This window comes from Apostichopus japonicus, chromosome 3 (assembly GCF_037975245.1).
Source record: "Apostichopus japonicus isolate 1M-3 chromosome 3, ASM3797524v1, whole genome shotgun sequence".
NCBI classification, from domain to species: domain Eukaryota; kingdom Metazoa; phylum Echinodermata; class Holothuroidea; order Aspidochirotida; family Stichopodidae; genus Apostichopus; species Apostichopus japonicus.
The window spans coordinates 15,112,309-15,131,083 of record NC_092563.1 but is presented as its reverse complement, the minus strand read 5'-3'; the positions used below and the strand labels follow the sequence as shown (position 1 = coordinate 15,131,083).

General features: G+C 37.0%; 1 protein-coding gene across 5 annotated transcripts in view; it reads left to right on the top strand.

Moving 5' to 3' along the window:
• Window positions 1–1,046: 1,046 nt before the first annotated feature.
• Window positions 1,047–18,775, top strand: part of LOC139964506 (1-phosphatidylinositol 4,5-bisphosphate phosphodiesterase gamma-1-like) — an 82,217-nt gene continuing 64,488 nt past the window's right edge. For 2 of the 5 annotated variants that reach the window (XM_071966141.1, XM_071966117.1), the window contains exons 1-3: window positions 1,049–1,374; window positions 4,672–5,589; window positions 6,862–7,011. In XM_071966141.1, the coding sequence (XP_071822242.1) occupies window positions 5,136–5,589; window positions 6,862–7,011 (604 nt within the window). In that variant the 5' untranslated portion in view covers window positions 1,049–1,374; window positions 4,672–5,135. Of the gene's footprint in view, window positions 1,375–4,671; window positions 5,590–6,861; window positions 7,012–18,775 lie in introns of all 5 variants that reach the window. The other 3 variants (XM_071966125.1, XM_071966150.1, XM_071966133.1) reach the window with 3 other exon arrangements.

The window sequence follows — 18,775 nt, the reverse complement described above, 5'->3', positions numbered from 1 at the left end:
TGATTTTTCGTGTCTTCTGTCCCCCCCCCCCCCTCTGGCATATAGGGTCCTTGATAGGGACTTGAATGTCCTTCCCTGCTCATTTTTTTTCTACTAAACTAATTCGTAATATATCAGTTTTGACAACCACTTCTTAGAAACGGTCAGCTAGCTTAAATTTAGCGCAAAACAATGAGGTAAACAGATTTGGTCTTTGTGACACTGATTGCAAAGCGGGTAAAAGGCGTTTCTGTATATGAAAGACTGCTCAGTCTAGAATGGCTGCTCAATTAAAGTGGTACACTTGATTAGTGATTAGTGGCATGATTAGTGAAATGGAAAATAGGGAGGAAAATTAGCTCTGGTTTACTGTGAGTATAGCAGGGGCGCAATCACCTTTTATGTGCTCCCCCACCCCCACCCCTTTGAGAATTTTTGGTAAACTAGATGGTGCTAAAATGTTACATGGCGCTATATTTGTTAATCTTTGAAGCAATGTTTACGTTGTACCGCATAGACATATGCCTACTATATTTTTTATGAACTCTACGCTAAGAAATGCTGAATTTAGCTTCTCATTGTAATGCTCTCTCTACTCAATAAGTAAATAAGTCAAAAAGACAAAAAAATATATATATATTTGAAGGTAAGTTTTTTTATTATTAGTTTCTTATATTCCAGTTGAAACCGTTTTCCAGTTCATATATATCTCATGCTGATACACCAAACCAGAAAAGTTGTGTTTTTATTTTCCGCTCCATTGCCCCCTTCTAAATCTAGTAGGCTTAAACCCAAAGAAATTCCATCCGGAAGTGAATTATCTTTGGTAATACTTACGAACTTTACTAGCCAAAAGCGCAATACAACCCACTCCTGATTGCAAAGAAGGTCAACCATTTCCGTACATGTAGACTAAAGGGCAAAAGGAACGACGTAAATTGCTTACGTATTTCGCCCCTGTCATCCATATATGCACCCCTTAACGTAAACAAATCAATTGTATTTTGAGCCATCGTCAGTACAAACTTTAAATGTCCAACTGCATACACCGCATGTTTACCGCACATCATATGTACACTACACCTAGGCTACCGTACACTCACTCAGTGTACGCAAAGAATATGAACTTCATTCACTATATATTCGCTGTACATGGTCGTTCAAGCAGACCAGCTGTGAAGTTCCTCCTGATACGCTCGGTTCCTGGGATGTGTGACATGGTAACTTCCAATTGAATAACACCGGAACGTAGAATACCAAGGAACTTACCTCAAAATAATTGCGTGGGCTTGGTGGAATTTTCATATTTTTGTTTAAAGCAGTTGTGAACTTAAAAAAGAAACACGAGGGAGTTTTGTTTTATGAAGAAACGGAAGACATTGGGAAACTTGGTCGGTAGGTTTACATACCTTATAGTATACCAGCGAGTCTTCTTTAAGTTAGTCTAACTGTTCAGCATAGTTTTGTGCGTGCGAAAGTTTGGACTTGTTGAAAGTGTTAATCGTGGGATATATGAACTATAACTTGTAAGCCTAGGCGTAAGTTAGTAACTTAGCCTACTTGTACTGTAAGTTGTAGGAGACCAACGATTTAGACATAATGTGCCATTTTGTCTGTTAAATGTGAGATGGCATTTGTAAAGGAAAAAAAACAACACGATAAGAAAGTATTGGTATTTGTAGGCCTACTACTAATTAATTAGGTCTAGCCTAGGCTGAACAATTTAAATATCTTTGTGATTGGTAATTTCTAAATGAGGCCTGTTGTACTTGTAGACCCATGCCTAGATACAATGTGGCTAAGTTGGAGATTAAGTTATTTTGTTACCTTTCTAAGTACCTTTCTAAGTGTTCATTCTCAAGTCCAGGTAACTAGTGTAGCACCATATCCAGTTATGTTTGTGTGCATGAGTCAGAAAATAATCTATACGTACATACCGATTATTCTTGGACATAGACCTTTCATTATGTATTTGTCATATTTATATTGGTAATTAATACCATTGATGTTTCCTTCTTTCACTGGACAAAGTTAAGCTGATTGCATTGAGATTGTTTGAATGAAAATAGCATAAGAATAAGTGGTTATAGTGACTTTAAACCATACTAGCTACAGTATATACTAGTGTGCAACATGTTAATTAACATATATACCACAGTACACTAAGTTTGTAGGATATACAAAGTTACTATACACCACTATACTACAACACCACTGATATTGATGATGTTACACTTCTTCAGAAAACTGTTTCGTCAAAAGTTTATGAAACTATATTAAATGTATAGGTGGTCATATATAGGTAAAACTTTGTAAAAGTTACATAACTACAGTACAGTGATAGGCATTAGTTCAACGTCTTCAAGTGTACCATAAACTGATCCTTCCAACATAACCAACTGGTGTCAGTTTTCCACCTGTTCAGTATACTGGGCTACTATAGACCTCTGTTCATTGCCTCAGGACTCTGACTTAGTTGATGCTTTAATAGCTCGATGTAATGTTTAACGAAGAGACACTTCTTGAATTAAGTATTACTGCAGTACAGTATATACGTACATTTATCATTGTATCTTGTGGCATATGCATCCAAGGATATCATATATTCAGTATTTACTGATACTTAATAATAATAATAATAAATTAGATTTATAAAGCGCTTTACAATGTAACTCAAGGCGCTGTACATACAATCTAAATCTATTACATGTACAATCTAAATCTAATATAAATCTAATAAAAAGCAACAAACTTCCATGGTAACATCTACAGCCTTGAAATGCACTGTGAACCCAGTGGGGTCACCAAAGATGGGGAGAGGGAGCATGCCCCCTGAAAAAAATGTTCCATGCCCCCCCTCCCCCAAAGAAATTTGCTATAGATTGAGTCTAAAATAAAACAAGCATGCTGATCCACAACTCACTCCTAATTACTGTACTGTAAATGTATGCAAACAGTGTTAGTCAAGTATGTACATTGAAATGTACTCATGTTCTGGTGAAGATTGTGTTATTTTCACTGCTGAACTCCCAAGACATTGGATTTATATTGAATTATTTATGAACATGCAATTTGCATAGCATAGAGAGAGGTAGAGCACATGTACATGATGCAAATTTGTGTTTGAACTTTGTTCAGTGATCCATGCTGTACCTATACACATGTAATTGTTGCTTAAATTGTAAATTTCAAATTCAATATTTAAAGCATTCTGTCAAGGTTATCATCTGTTCTGGTGAGACACTGCCTTGTATATTGTGACTTCTAAATTATTATAGGAATCTATGTGTTGGTGGTCGTGCGTGTGCATCCACAAACATGTGTGTATACAGTACTGTGGCTTACTTGTGTACATACTGTGGCTTGTACGTTAATACAACATTATATTACAAACTGGTACAGGATGTTTGTGTTTTTGTTTTTTTGACTTGTTGTTTAGATCCATGCATTCTAGTGAGTACTTGAATCCTGTTGTGTTTGAAGGATATTGAGGTCAACAGGGTTAAAGACAAGTCTCATGAATACCTTTGTAAACAAACTGCAAAAGTTTAAACCAGCTTTAAGGAACTTTATATTTAGTTTGTAGTACTGCAACTGAGATACTTTATAACAAACCTATTGCATTTTTTGGAGTTCTAAGGACATTAGGCACAAAATTAATCTATTACACATTTGAGAGTGGTGGCCAATTGGCTAAGGCGTATGACTTGTGATCCCAAGGATTGCTGTGTTGATTTCTGCCTAGTTCATTACGTTGTGTCTTTGGGCAAGATGCTCTATCTCAATTGCCTCTCTCCACCCAAGGGTTAAGTGGGTACAGTACCTGTGAGGTTACTTGTCATTGGGTGCAGTATAAAACTGCAGCTGCCTGGAGGGATTGTCTCAGGGAGATGCTATCATCGCATGACCAGGGGTACAATATCAAGTCTGTATCGCTTTGAAACCTATCGCTGGTATAAATTAGCGCTATATAAATCGAATATAATTATTAATATTAATATGTTGTAGATCTTGGCAAACACTGCATGCTCCACTCCAGGTTGCACTTCTATAATTTAACAAATGTTTTAATTTTTTTCTTAAAATGACCCTAATGTAAGTTCAGTTCAGTTCAGTTCAGTTCAGTTATTATATATTTCGCATGTATACATAGGCATCAGGCATACAAAAACAGTGCAGTAATGGTATATACAGGATACTAGAAAAAAACTTAAAATGTTTATCAAAGCTAGTAACCCTAAAGAAAAAAGAAAGAAAATAACAGAACAAAGTAAGAAAGAAAAACAAAATGTACAAAACAAAATTGACAATAATATCAATCACGGTACTTGGAAGTTAGTTGATACCTAAATGAAGCACATGATTTCGAATATCTAATACCAGTTGGGAGATTATTCCATATTTTATAACAGTAATTGTTTAGCAGAAACTTTCCATGTTTCAACATCTGAGGCTCACCAATGAAAATAGCTGCACTAATTACAGTAGTCTAACACACAGGCCATTAGGTCAGTTCCTGAGCTTCAACACAAAACTCAACATTTTGGGTAAAATATAAGAATAGTGGATTTTGGAGGAGAGGGGATGATAGAATGAAAAGAGGTGTGATTGTGGGTTCTAAAGTAGATACATTTGACATTCCATGAATTAATAAATTCAGGTATTTTAAATCTTTCTTTTCTTTTCTTTCAGGCCACTTACTGTCCATGTGGACCATAAATACCAGCCCTCACCATATCGTATTGACCAGTCGTTTCCAAATTTGGTTATGATTATTTTTTTCGCAACCATCTTTGCAACATCCTTGTCACAGTATGCCATTTGACTGTGTATGTTTGAACTGCCATTATCTGCAAAATATTTGAAGAAGTGTCCAGCCAGAATCCATGACCAGCTTTTCAAAGGGTGAATAAAGGACTCGTTTTCATCTAATCAACAAGAACTTGTCAGTTATATAATGAATGACTGAAAAAACATGATGTTCGGTCCTCATCAATCTACAGCTAAATTCTCCACGCACTCTTTTGCACACATCAATTTCGTCCAAGCTGGTGATTGCCTGAGCTAGTTTCCATTGTTTTTTGTTGTTTTTGATGTATACGCTTTTCCCCCTTCTTCTTAATTAAAAGGGTGAATCAACCCGTACTCGTCTCAAAATGTTCAAAAAAGGAAAGGGCGATAAGGGCAGAAAGAAATATTCTGAGCCTGCCATGCCATCGAATTCTCCTCTGGGGAAGAAGAACAGCGCTCCTCCATCGGTCGGCTATATGCCGCCGTCCTTTGCTCAACCGCCGTTGAGAAAGGTCAGCGAGGCCACGGATCACGGTTCCAAGCAATTTGTCAACGAGAACGGTAGCGCGAGAGAACCGTCCGGGAATCGGAGAAGAGCGGGTGTGGTGGATCACCCCTTCGATGGGATCAAACCGTTTACGCCAAAGGAGAATAACTTTACCGAGGAGGAGATTGTGAGAATCAAGAGAGATTTGGCATTTGGCACAAGTATGAAAAGATTCTTTCTGAAGAAGAAACCGGAATTAATGGCGTTTGAGGTTAATATGGAATCCAGGCAACTCATCATGACACAGGCCAAGAATAGGTTGGAGGGTGCTAGTAAGTTTATTAAATCATTTTTTGGAAATTAAGCACAAAAAAAATCATATTTTAGTTTCTCTAGCACTATTACTTAACAACTGTTTAGAAAAATAACAACCGAACCGAATCAGCTGTGTCTCATTTTTCAGGTCTCCAGGAACATTCTGTTCATCTGATCAATGTAATTCTCATGACATTACTTTTTGATGGTGAATGTGAAGTTAGCTCCATGAAGCAAAACCATGCTGTTTCAATTTACATTAAGGTCTTTTTTTATGTAAGTGGGAAACTAGATGATGTCAACCATATCCTATTAGCCATGGAAGGTTATGCCTTGAATACCCAATTTTGAAGTTTATTTATAGAGGTGGTCATAATTAACTAACTGTATGGTCTCTTTAATTGTTACAAGCCGAAAAGATGCTCTGTAAAATACATATCGTGACACGGAGATACAGTTAATACTGCCCCCCTGACTCCTGTGAGTTGATTGGATGATTGCAAGCCTACAGAATTGGGTTAGGGACAGGCCAAGTTGCGAGGACTGCACCATTTAATTTACGGGTAACTTGCAAAATGTGTCTGTTTCTGTTTACCCAAGGACGCCGTACAGAGCACCCCACACCCAACTTAATGCCGTACCCTTTACCCCGTAGTTTTGCATTTGGACCTTTTTACTGCACACTTGGGAGGTGGCATAATCCCCAACAGTACCCTTTATGATTTCATCTCCCTACATGTAATGTAATCAGAATTGTGAGTGACTGTAAGGGTAAATAAGGGTAACTGTGTGAGTGTGTTTAAGTGAGTGTGAGCAAAAGTGTCTCCTCCTAGACCACAAGTCCGATCAACTTGGAACTTGGTGGGTACGTGCCTCACCATGTACTGTAAACTCGTGCCTGCGTGTTTGATGATGTCAGAGGTCAAAGGTCAAGAAACCTAAAACTTGGTTTTTAACCTTTTTATGCTTGTCAACATGTAGGAAAAAGGCATTAAGCCTTACGATATGTAGAGAATGATGAGACCAATTTTAAAATAGGACAGATTTTGGTGTTTTAAGGTTAGGTCAAAAGGTCAATGTGCTTCAGAGGTCAAATGGACCTAAATTGTGTGGAGGAGATGAGATTTGCATCATCTTGTTGTTGTTGTTGTTATTAATGTCACACTATAATTAACTCACTCCCTTGACCCTTCATCCAAACCTGTTGGAAAAACGCTTGTTGCCATGGGACCTCGGTTGAGGACATCTTAGACGTGTTTTTTCAACTCTCTGTTCATTTTCTCTCACAGTTAGAATTTCCGAGATCAAAGAAGTCAGAGAAGGTTGGCTCAGCAAGGAATTCAAGAATTGGCCGGAAGAGAAAGTATCTTGCACTGTGAATCTCTGCTTCATTATCTTCTACGGAAGCGAATTCAACTTGAAGAGACTATCACTAGCAGGTGTGTACCTTCCGTTCAAGGCTTTCATAAATGTGCTAACGACTCGTTACCAGAGACGACCGTTTTACAATAGTTCATGATGTAAATTAATATACTAAAAACTAAAAAAAAAATCGGAAAAAAAAAAAATCGAAAAAAAAAATTTGAAAAAAAACTTTGAAAAATCCCCCCAAAACAAAGCAGTCACACTTCATTTCTGATATTGATAATAAGTATGGTTGAATCTTAGCTACAGTAGAAAGTGTCGTTTTATGCAAATGTTGCAGTTTAAGATTTATTCAAGATATGTGCTAAGTCAAAGAGAATTTGTATGCAGACAGCTTCAATACCGCAGATTGCAAATTCCATTCAATTGTAAAAATAAACAATTTTCGCATAGAGTGTAGGATATATGACATCATTTTAGAGGAAGAGGCTTGTGGGCATGCTTCCATCTAGAGCTATACGTCTAAATGTTTCTGTCACTCAAATGTACTGTATCTACATGATTTGTTGTTTCGAGGAAGTGCGATGTGCGCATACATCATGTAGTGCTGTGTTTTTTGTCAGATCTTAATTTGTTTTTTGTCGTGATAAGGACTTGATCTAATGTTATTTACAGATGCCACTAATTAAACATTTCCTGCCCAAAGTTTGTAATAACTCTCTAAGTTGTATTTACAGTGCAACATTTGTATGCAAACTTACTCTGTATACGTACAGCTCATTGACCCTTTTTGTGCATTTCTACTTTGTGTGATGGAAAGGGTTTTACTGTATGATATTAATACACAATGTTATGGAAGAAAAAGAGTCATTCTGAGGTTCACTCAGTTTCCTGCATGACTTTGAGACTTTACTACAGAAAGGGTGAAGATTACAATTTAGGTATTCTCTTACGAAAATTATCAGCCTCACGATACGGAACGAGTTGGTTTTTTCATATTTTTTGCTGGTCTGGTTCTTAAGTACATCAAAGCCTTGTTATGATACAGGTCGTAATCACCATTGATCTGTGTTTGCGTGTCTCACAAGTTAACGCTGTGATAGTTGTACGTCCTGAGGGAACTGTCGATGGTAGTACCAGTCGGCATTTTTACGATTTGAAGCATTAGAGATGCTCTACGAGCTTTTGAAGAAAAGGTTCCTGCTGGATTAATGGAATCAGGTTAAGATAACCCAACGCAATTTAACAATAATCAGATTTTCCCGAAAATTCTACTAATGCAACAGAGCCCTTTTTAAAACGATGGGGCCTCAGAAAGTCTCATTGACTACACTGCCATGCGGACACCTTTCTCTTAACAAAAATTTTAAATTTGGCTAATTTACTTCGCTCCTCGCTTACCTGTCTCTTCACAACCTTAGCACCTCATTCTACCGTGCTTATAAAGTCCTGGTAAAATAATAACACTGTTCGCCCTCTATGACCGGACCCCCTGGTCACTGCCCTTCCTTCTAATTCTACCATTAAAAGAGGTTTTCCTTGCCACTGTTGGTGATAATGCACCGACAAAGAGCTAATCATCTTCAAAACTAAATTGCAAAATCCAAAACATTGGCTGTTTTACATCCAATCACTCATTAAAATAATTTCATCCTCTTTGTATCGCATTTGGCATCCAGCCTTTCTCCGTGAAGTGCAGCATACTTGTTTTCACAGTTTTTCTGTTATTTATATAAATCATACTGATTTTATAGCTATTAATTGATACCAGTAAATGGTTCTTTAATGTAGATTGCCAGCATACATTAAACAGCACTGTAAGGATTAATTGTAAGATGTTTAACTATAAATTTAACCGGAAGCAATGTCCATTTATATCGATGGTAAGATTTCCAAAAGCACACCCTGTTGCAGTATACCTTGTTTTCATCAAAGTGCCACCATGAGTTGGCGCGAAGCGTACAAGAAAATTTTGGCTGAAAATGCCTCCCAGATGGCTGGAAATGGCACTTCCCAGGCCTTGTAAGTTGCATCTTAGCATTTTCTCTTTGAACTTACTAGCGATATCATAAAAAGATAAAAAAAAATATGCTCAAGGGGAGGAGGGGCGGCTGCCCCCTTCGCCCCCCCCCCTTGGCTACATGCCTGGTTTGCCTATGGTTGGAACAGTTTATTTGCCCTTGTGGAATTGTATAAATAAAGTAGTCTTGTGTTTGCCTGTGGTTGGAACAGTGCAGAAGTTGAGAGGGGACAGGAAAGCATCATTACGTAAATAAATTAAACAGAGGGGTTTCAACGTTTGGTATTTTGAGTTCTTTCTTGTATATTAATAATAATAATTATAAATTATATTTATTTAGCGCTTAATACAGCGTTTCAAAGCGCTTTACAAAGTAGGAATGAGACAAAGGAAACCAAGGAAAAAAAGAAACTAGGAATCAAACAGAAATGTTTTGAGTTGTCTCTTGAAAATACAAAGGGAAGGAGAGTCAGGAACGTGCAGTGTATAGTCCTACTTGCCTAATTGGGCACCAGGTCTACAGAATTTCACAATTAACCACCTGCGAAAATTTGCAAATTACTGAAAACTATAATGGCTATTATTATTAAAAAGTTTTCAAAGTTCCACTATATATATGCATTTTTCTGAAGGACAGCCCACACTATTAACTGTATAGCCCTATATAGGAGTGGTACAATAACATTTGCTGACAATAAGCTTTTATTAGGTAAGGTGGAAATGGTGCCTGAATTTCAAGGCCTGACATTTCATTCTGCAGTTGTACTACAGCAGTTAGTTTACTTGCACACTGTGTTTGCTTTGCTTTGCTTTACATACCGTTTGTTGGTACAGACAGACATTACTTCGTTAGAAAGATTTAAGATAACTTAAATGATGTTTCTCCAATCAAAGGCTGGCAACATACACATAGAGCTGGGTAGAATTTCAAAATCTTTTTGAATGTGAAGGACATAATTATGTGGTAAAATGACCATGGAAAGATGCTTGTAAATGACCATGGAAAGATGTTTTTAGTTAAAACTGAAATAATTGATTTATTTTTCTGTGCAATTTTTTTGCAATCTTGTGATCTTGTGATGGCTTTGTCCTTAGACTGTCTCTTCATGAAGCAGTTGATGGAGTGACATTCCTTGTTATTATAAGAAAAAATAAGACATTTTTGTTGTTGCAACGCTTACTGAATTTTTGTTCACAACAGGATATTAACAATTTATTAATCCTGTGCTTATGCATGGCGAAGAAATAAAACCTGACCAATATCTAAGTAATAATTTAAATATGACAGAATACTTTGTGATGAATGGCCCCCCCCCCCCCCGCCCAAAAAAAAAAATTCATCAGATCAAATTTTGTATGGTCATTTTCAGGTCATATCAAGAAATAATCATGGTAAACTGAAGCAAGGTTTTTTTTTCTGTTGTTTACTAATCGTTAAAACAGCAACAATGAACTGGTAGACGATATAAACGAAATTAAAAAATAAAAAAAAAAATTGAGAAAGGGTGCTTAGATTACAAAGCAAAAATACTAATTTTTTTTTAAAATGTTTGAAACTTTTGGTCCCCCTTGGAGCTACTTCAGCAATGACTAGAGTTGGAAGAAGGAAGTACAAAAGTGAAATGGACAAGGATGTTTAAGGATTGACGATAATACAGATAAACGAAGGCCGCAGAATATCAAACAATAGGAAAATAAACAATAGAGCAAACTGTAGTAGTGGCTAGGTCTGTGAACAGAGGACAATGGCCGAAGCATCAATAGACAGGAAACAAATTACGTACATTTTGTAAAACTGCCACTGTGGTGACAGTGGTCCCCAGAAGTCTTCTTTTAACTATGCAATTTGTTAATTCGAACATTGTTGTCCTATATCTGCCGAATGTACCTTGCATAACAGTGAGATGTTACCCTGCTAGACTGACCCCAGTGCAAAATTACCTCAGCATGCTGGGCAATTAGAAACTGAAAATGTTCGAAAGAGGAAGTTTCTTGTACTTATTACTCGCGATACCAGCATAATTCAACTTTTTTCGACAGTGGATCTTTGAGCAGTGAGCTTATTAAAATTCTGTTTGAATTTATACACAAGTTTGTTAAAAGAACATATCAAAGAAATTCAATGTATAAATATTTAATACTATTACCTTAAAAAATTTCTATATTACCCTGACATGCATATATATTAATTTCGGAACAAACTGATTGCCGCAGAGTAGGATTATATTCCCTCCTCAGTGTTTATTGTCCTAGTACACACTACACAACATTTCCTGCTCATGCAAATTACAGTGTACTACATGTACATGTGTGTGGTGAATAGTAGGGAGTTTTGCAAGAAAACTATATTACCAACTTCAGGAAGTGATGGTCCTTCAATATGTACTTTTGTGTTTGCTTGTGTTTGCAGATTGAGCTTCCCAGGAAAGCTCCTTACATCTCTTTTATATTCGAAGCTTCTCTGTTGAATATGTCTGTTTTGCGATGATTATAATCCAATGAAATATTCTGTACAGACAGTATGCTCTCTGGGGTTATTTTTTAATCTACATCATGTTGACCAAAATGTGTTTCCGAGTACCAGTATGTAGTATATATAGTACCAGTATATATATATATATATATATATATATATGTATATATATATATATATATATATATATATATATATGTATATATATATATATATGTATATATATATATATATATATATATATATATATATATATATATATATATGTATATATATATATATATGTATATATATATATATATATATACATATATATATATATATATATATTAATATATAATTGAAAACTAAATAAATAATGAGTTGGAAAATTTAGAACAGTGTAAAAACTTCCAGCCTCCACCGGGATTCTAACCCGGGCCCCCCTGCTTTATATGCGGACACCCTAACCAACTAGGCTATGGACGCTGATTGTATGTCCAGAGGTTCAAAACCGGTGAGGAAGGTCGTAATTCTACTGAAGCCGTTTGTCACCTGTATCAAACAATACTAGTTCTGTTTTTGGTGACATATTTGCCGCACTCTAGAGATCACACATGGTTCTAACCAACTCAAAGTCATTTGTGATTCCTAAAGCTGGATCTCGAAAAGAGATACTTTATACAGACTTTTGTTAATGAAATAGAAGTAAACGAAAAAGGCAAATGAATATAATTGAAAACGTAATGAGTTGGAAAATTTAGAACAGTGAAAAAACTTCCAGCCTCCACCAGGATTTGAACCTGGGCCTCCCGCTTTGTACGCTGACACCCTAACCAACTAGGCTATGGACGCTAATTGTATGTCCAGAGGTTCGAAACCGGTAAGGAAGGTTGTAATTTCACTGTCTAGGCGTTTGACACCTGTATCGAACAATACTAGTTCTGTTTTTGGTGACATATTTTGCCTTACTCTAGAGATCAAACATGATGCTAACCAACTCAAAATCATTTGTGATTCCTAAAGCCGGATCTCGAAAGAGATACTTTAAACAGACTTTATGTTAATGAAATATATATATTTATGCACATGTTCTGAAAGTCGGGTACTGTACAGTAGCTAGACTATGGCTTAATGCAGCCTGATGTTTGTATTTGCAAAAGGGTCTTTGCATACGATAATAATGATCAGGGGCAAATCCATGATTATAAAAGGTGCAGCTGGGCAAGGCCTTGGAGGTTTTGAAGCTGGGTGACCCATTTATTTATGTCTGAGGGTCCTCCCCCTCCTGATGTGAATGGTGTATTCAGAGGCATATTCAGAACTCTAACTTCAGAGCAGCTCTTAAATTGTATGTATATATGTACCTATGGCATAAACTTATGAGGAACAATCATGCCATTAAAGATAACCCAACACGCAGTTCAAGTACAACAGCATAGTGATTTTGAGTACAGGATGCCATTGTAAATGATACGAGGCGCTCTCAAGTATTGAGAACAGATCCCTCGTGCAGTATATAAGTGGTGGAACGCTTTACCATGAACAATGCCTCAGATTCCTTGCATGATCTTTCTTTTTAATGTAGTTTGCTGTTCTCTTCCTTAGTGCTAATTCACACATCTCATCTTTATATAAATGTATGTGTATGTACATGAATATGTATACAGTATGTAAATGTATGTGTATATGAATATATACATGTATATATATATATATATATATATATATATATATATATATATATAAACATGTATATATTTATCTAAAATAACCTAAAAGCTGCTTTACAGCACTGTCGTTTGAAATAATTTCTCCTATATCAAAGCGGACTGTTTTTCTCAGCTCAGATGAATACTTATCATTTCTCTATCCCTCGAGACTGTCAGGCAATGAATTACGATGTTTAATGAATTATGGCTACCGTATCCGTGCTTATCTATATTTCATTGTAATTACTCCTCCAAGAGCTAAGATGCAGCAGTGAATGGAGAGAAGAGTGTTCAGTTTAAAGAGAAACTCCACGATTCTATCACGAAGATGTGATCAACAAGTTGAGTTGCAAACGTACAGTACACATTTGCCCGTAGAGGATGATCTATATATAGTTGGATTGCACATTATGTGTATAAGTATTGCACATAGCAGGGTTTAATTTAGTGTACAAATGTTTGTAATCACAGCAGGTTTGAAGGTTTTCAAGTTTGTCTATTATGTGATACTATGTTTCCTGTGTAAATAAAAAACAAAAAAAACAATACTGCTATACATCTTTGGACCTGTACTATATATATAGCTGCAGTTTGATCGTTATGCGATAAAATACCTGATAAATTATTCCCTATGTACAGTAGGCCTATTTTATCTCTTCTGGTCTTGCTTCAAAGCTTGTACAGCCAATGTTTCACAACTACAACAGCCGGAGGTGATATTTGTGGAATTGATCAGTTTGGGACAAGGGGAAAGTGGAATGGGAGAGAAGGATGATGGTACAGGGGTGGGGTTGGTGGGTGTACAATTTTATATGCATAGTTGAATGATGTGAAATGAGCATTTAATTTGGACACATACCTAAATACTAATCTGTACTTTAAATTATTCAATATAAAGACTAGAAACTGAGCATTGTAAATTTTTAATTTATGTCATTTTAAGTGGTTTTTAGTGGGCATGCTAGATGGATTCAAGTGGGCATGTTGGGTGGAATGTAGTGGGCATGCTAGGTGGTATGTAGTGGGCATGTTGGGTAGATTGTAGTGGGCATGTTGGGTGGATTGTAGTGTGCTGCTAGGTGGATTGAAGTGGGAATGTTGGGTGGTTTGTAGTGGGCATGTTGGGTGGATTGTAGTGGGCATGTTGGGTGGATTGTAGTGGGCATGTTGGGTGGATTGTAGTGGGCAAATTGGGTGGATTGTAGTGGGCATGTTGGGTGGTTTGTAGTGGGCATGTTGGGTGGATTGTAATGGGCAAATTAGGTGGATTGTAGTGTGCTGCTAGGTGAATTGAAGTGGGCGTGACGGGTAGATTGTAGTGGGCATGTTGGGTGGATTGTAGTGGGCAAATTGGGTGGTTTGTAGTGGGCATGTTGGGTGGATTGAAGTGGGCAAATTGGGTGGTTTGTAGTGGGCATGTTGGGTGGATTGTAGTGGGCATGTTGGGTGGATTGTAGTGGACAAATTGGGTGGATTGTAGTGGGCATGTTGGGTGGATTGTAGTGGGCAAATTGGGTGGTTTGTAGTGGGCATGTTGGGTGGATTGTAGTGGGCAAATTGGGTGGTTTGTAGTGGGCATGTTGGGTGGTTTGTAGTGGGCATGTTGGGTGGTTTGTAGTGGGCATGTTGGGTGGATTGAAGTGGGCATGTCAGGTGGATTGTAGTGGGCATGTTGGGTGGTTTGTAGTGCACTAATTGGGGTAGATTGTAGTGGGCATGTTGGGTGGTTTGTAGTGGGCATGTTGGGTGGATTGTAGTGGGCATGTTGGGTGGATTGTAGTGGGCATGTTGGGTGGTTTGTAGTGGGCAAGTTGGGTGGTTTGCAGTGTGCATGTTGGGTGAAGAGTCTGGTAGTTTAAAAGCAATGGTTGTTTATAAAACTGTATTTAGGGATATTTGTAAATCTCCGTTGCTCTATGCTGGTACAGTATCTAATGCAAATATAAAAAAAAGCTCAGCAAAGGATCGCTAACATTGCATGGCGATTACCTGTAGCAGAGGTAGGTATATATATATATCACAATGCTTGATAATTAGTAACAAGCCTATTATAGATTACATTGATAACTGAAGGTCGCCTGTCCTGTACTTGAATTAGTGAACTGTGTATACAACGGAACTTGTACCGCAAGCAATTTGATAACAGCAAATGCAAACCAACCAGTAACCAGCAACCCCAAGATAAAAAAAAAAAAAAAACCCTTTGAGAGATCTTTCCAAGTAAATGGAGGTAAAAAAGGAAAGGACAATAGTGCAGAATATAACCCTTTGTGAACGTGTACCGTATTTAGTGCCATTAGGGAGTTTGTCAGATTCACAGATTTCAAGGTACAGCTGATAATATCCTTTAGGGGGAAAAAGGGACTTGGAGGGATAGTAAACCTAATCGAATTGGATTCACTGCCACCTACTGTTTTGATTGTGTTTATAAAGTGACGACACAATCTTTCAGACAAAACTGTGTGGTGTTACTTGTTAAACCGGGATGTTTTTTTGTCATCTGTAGGAACATGCTATATCTTAATTTAAAAGTTATCAGAATTTGAAAAACAGTTGAAGCACTGTATTGATTAGATTCCTGTTTCCCCCAAAAACATTCAGATTTGGTCGTTTCATTTTAAGACAAAATATACAAAGAGATGATAGAAATTACTGTGGGCAACAATATAGGTAGAACTGCTGTATATTGTGTAATGTAGGATTTTTATGTTCCTTTGCTTTAATTGTAGGTTTTAACTGAGCTATTAACATCTTTTTTGTTGTTGTTGAAGGGGAAGAATTTAGTTTTTAACATTTGGAGCATTTGAACAGAGTAACAGTAGTGGTGTTGTGGTGATGGGAAAGGGAGGGGGGTGGGATATGAGGGAGAGAGGATACAGTGTGTCAATTGCCCTGAAGTTGTATCCCCCTTACCCTCAATTGATATTTGATGCCAGTTTATCTCAGTGTAAGCAGGGAAGTGGTCTAAGGTTGGTGACCATATGCAATTTGCTAGTACTACTCCCAGGACAGAATTTGCTAGTTGACAGTGTAACCCGATTCCCTTGTGTTGTTGACCTGCCTGTGCTTTACCACATTGGCCATGGAGCTGTATGCAAAGTTAAAGGCATGCTGTATTGGCCCCAAATATGCTAGAAATTCAAATATGGTCACCTTTGGACAAAATTCTTAAACTGTTTTTATTACAGTACACAACCTTTGAGGAAATATTCCTCACTGAGACATTCAGTCATCTTGTGTGTTCCTTAAAAATGTATGAGAACAATTTTGAGAGTCAAGACCTCCATGAAAGTACTTTTTGAAAACTTCTAGCAAATATAGCATGCTATAATTTGGGGCCTATGACAGACTACCTTTAAGTTACTTAAACACAGTGTATACACACAACACTGTACTATAGATGCATGGCAGCCCTCCACTGAATTTGTTTTCCTTTCTCAGATGATTGGTTGAGCCACTGCTACATTGCTGCTCTAGTTTCCACCTCAAATAAATTTTGGGACTATTTAGGTCCACTTTTTCTTTACATTGCATAACTCTGCAACCAAAGAGCTAGTATAGATGTAGGCCATCTTGACCCCAAAAAAGTCCACATGTATCCATCTTTTAGCTGGGTGAGCCCAAATTTGATTTCCACCTCAAATGCACTTTGGGACACATTATCTGGGCCTAAATTTGTGGGCCTCAATATTTTTGGGACCATTTCGGCCCTCAATTTCATGGGTTCAATTTTTTGGGGAAAATATATATTTGACCCACTTAATTTGTCTGTGCCAAATATTTGATAATTACTTTAGTCATGAAATTAACTTTTCTAGTACTGAACTGCAGTATCCCATATGGATAAACTTTATATCTGGAAGTATGATGTACTATGTTCTATTTTTTAGACTCTCCATATCAGTGGGCAAGCTCTCCTCAAATTACTATTACCGTACCTCCTCGTAAGTCCAGTTTAATACATCGACCAATCTTGTCATCGGTTCTAACTTCTACGTATGTAAATAATAAATAATCCTTTGATCCAAACAGGCGTAACTACTCTATTTCTATATTACCGACTCGCTTTAGGGAGTTCGAACGGATTTTTGTTTATTTATTTCTGTAGAATTACATACATGGAAAGAAATGGTATTTTTAGACTTTGCCAAGCTATTATATGCAGAGTTGACCAAGCCTCTAAAGAATTTGAGACATTTTCCTATTCCGTGCCTCAAATAATTGAAGAAAAGAAAGGTCTTTATAGAAGCAGCTTGTAGCGTGGTGTTCGGCTCTTTTATATACCTGAACAAATCAAACATCATTGTTCGTATTCCAGGAATTTTAACAGTGTGATCGTTCCATATATATTACAAATGGAATTTCTCCAACCCAAACTGTCGTGGTGGACTTATGTGAAATTTGTTGAAATTCATTGAATAAATTTTGAGGAATATTCTGCTGAATGTGGGAAAGTTGTCAGCTTCCTTATACTCGTTATTAGTCCATTAATTAAGAGGCGAATACCTTTGAATGTTTTGCCTTATTTGATCGTCGTCTTACTCTGTGTTATTTTGGAAGACTCATTTTACCGGGACAAGTATTGTACTACCTTCAGACAACAAGTACGACGACAGCATGAGAAGAAGAACACATACAATTTACCCTTAGTATGAGTAACCAATATCATGAGTACAAGGCTCCATGCATACAGTAAGTATGTGTACTTAATCCTACACTAGCATCTGTACTACAGTACTGCAGATGTTCAAAACAATTGCCAGTGCATAAATTTAATAGTGCAATGCATCAGGGCAAGTTTAGTTTCTGTAAGTTCTGTGAGTACAGACAACTGTATGCTAGACCTGTGCAAATCCTATTAAAAGTTCTCTTTACCAGTCCGCATGGCATCCAGTTGGCAGCCAAAGATTGTTGTAAATTTCAAAGCAATCTCCAGCTGTTAAAACCGCTGTCGTCGTTGGTCTGTGCCACAGAGATCAACGTCACGAATGCGAACGACTCGCCCAAAGAGCTTAGGATAATCTTGTTCCATTTGTAGATATCGCAAATTTTGAATGTTCCTTAATTATAATGTTCCTTAATGTACACACAACGATCAAAGACTTGATCAAGTCTAAACACGACATCATTCAGCCACATGTGCTTCATTTTTCTGATTGTTTTTCTTAAATTTATTACCATGTTTACTTTTGATCGTGTACAGTAGACGGATTTTGCAAAAATAACTGAATCTAAAATATTGAGGCATACTAAGCATGACCTACTGTACTGTAATGAAGGCCAAGGTGTTACAGTGTTAACACTGTTAACTAACATTTTTGCATTTTAAGTTACTTTGAGATATAAAAAGGAAAAAAAAAGAGAAAGTGGTAAAAGGTTCTCAGATCCTAGTGTCATGATTACATCACATTTTTGCACACACACACACACACACATACAAAAAAAAACCCACAGCACTGCAGACATGTATATTTTACTATAGGATATATACAGTCTGCAAATGGAACAGGATTATCCCTTAGTTGTTTGGGGGAGTTAATGTTCTTCACAATGATCACTGTCATATAAGCTAGAGACAGTGGTTGGGTTTGTGTCCGTTTTACTGAACTCATTCAAATCGTACACAGCAGTGAGGCACATCAAACTTTAAATAT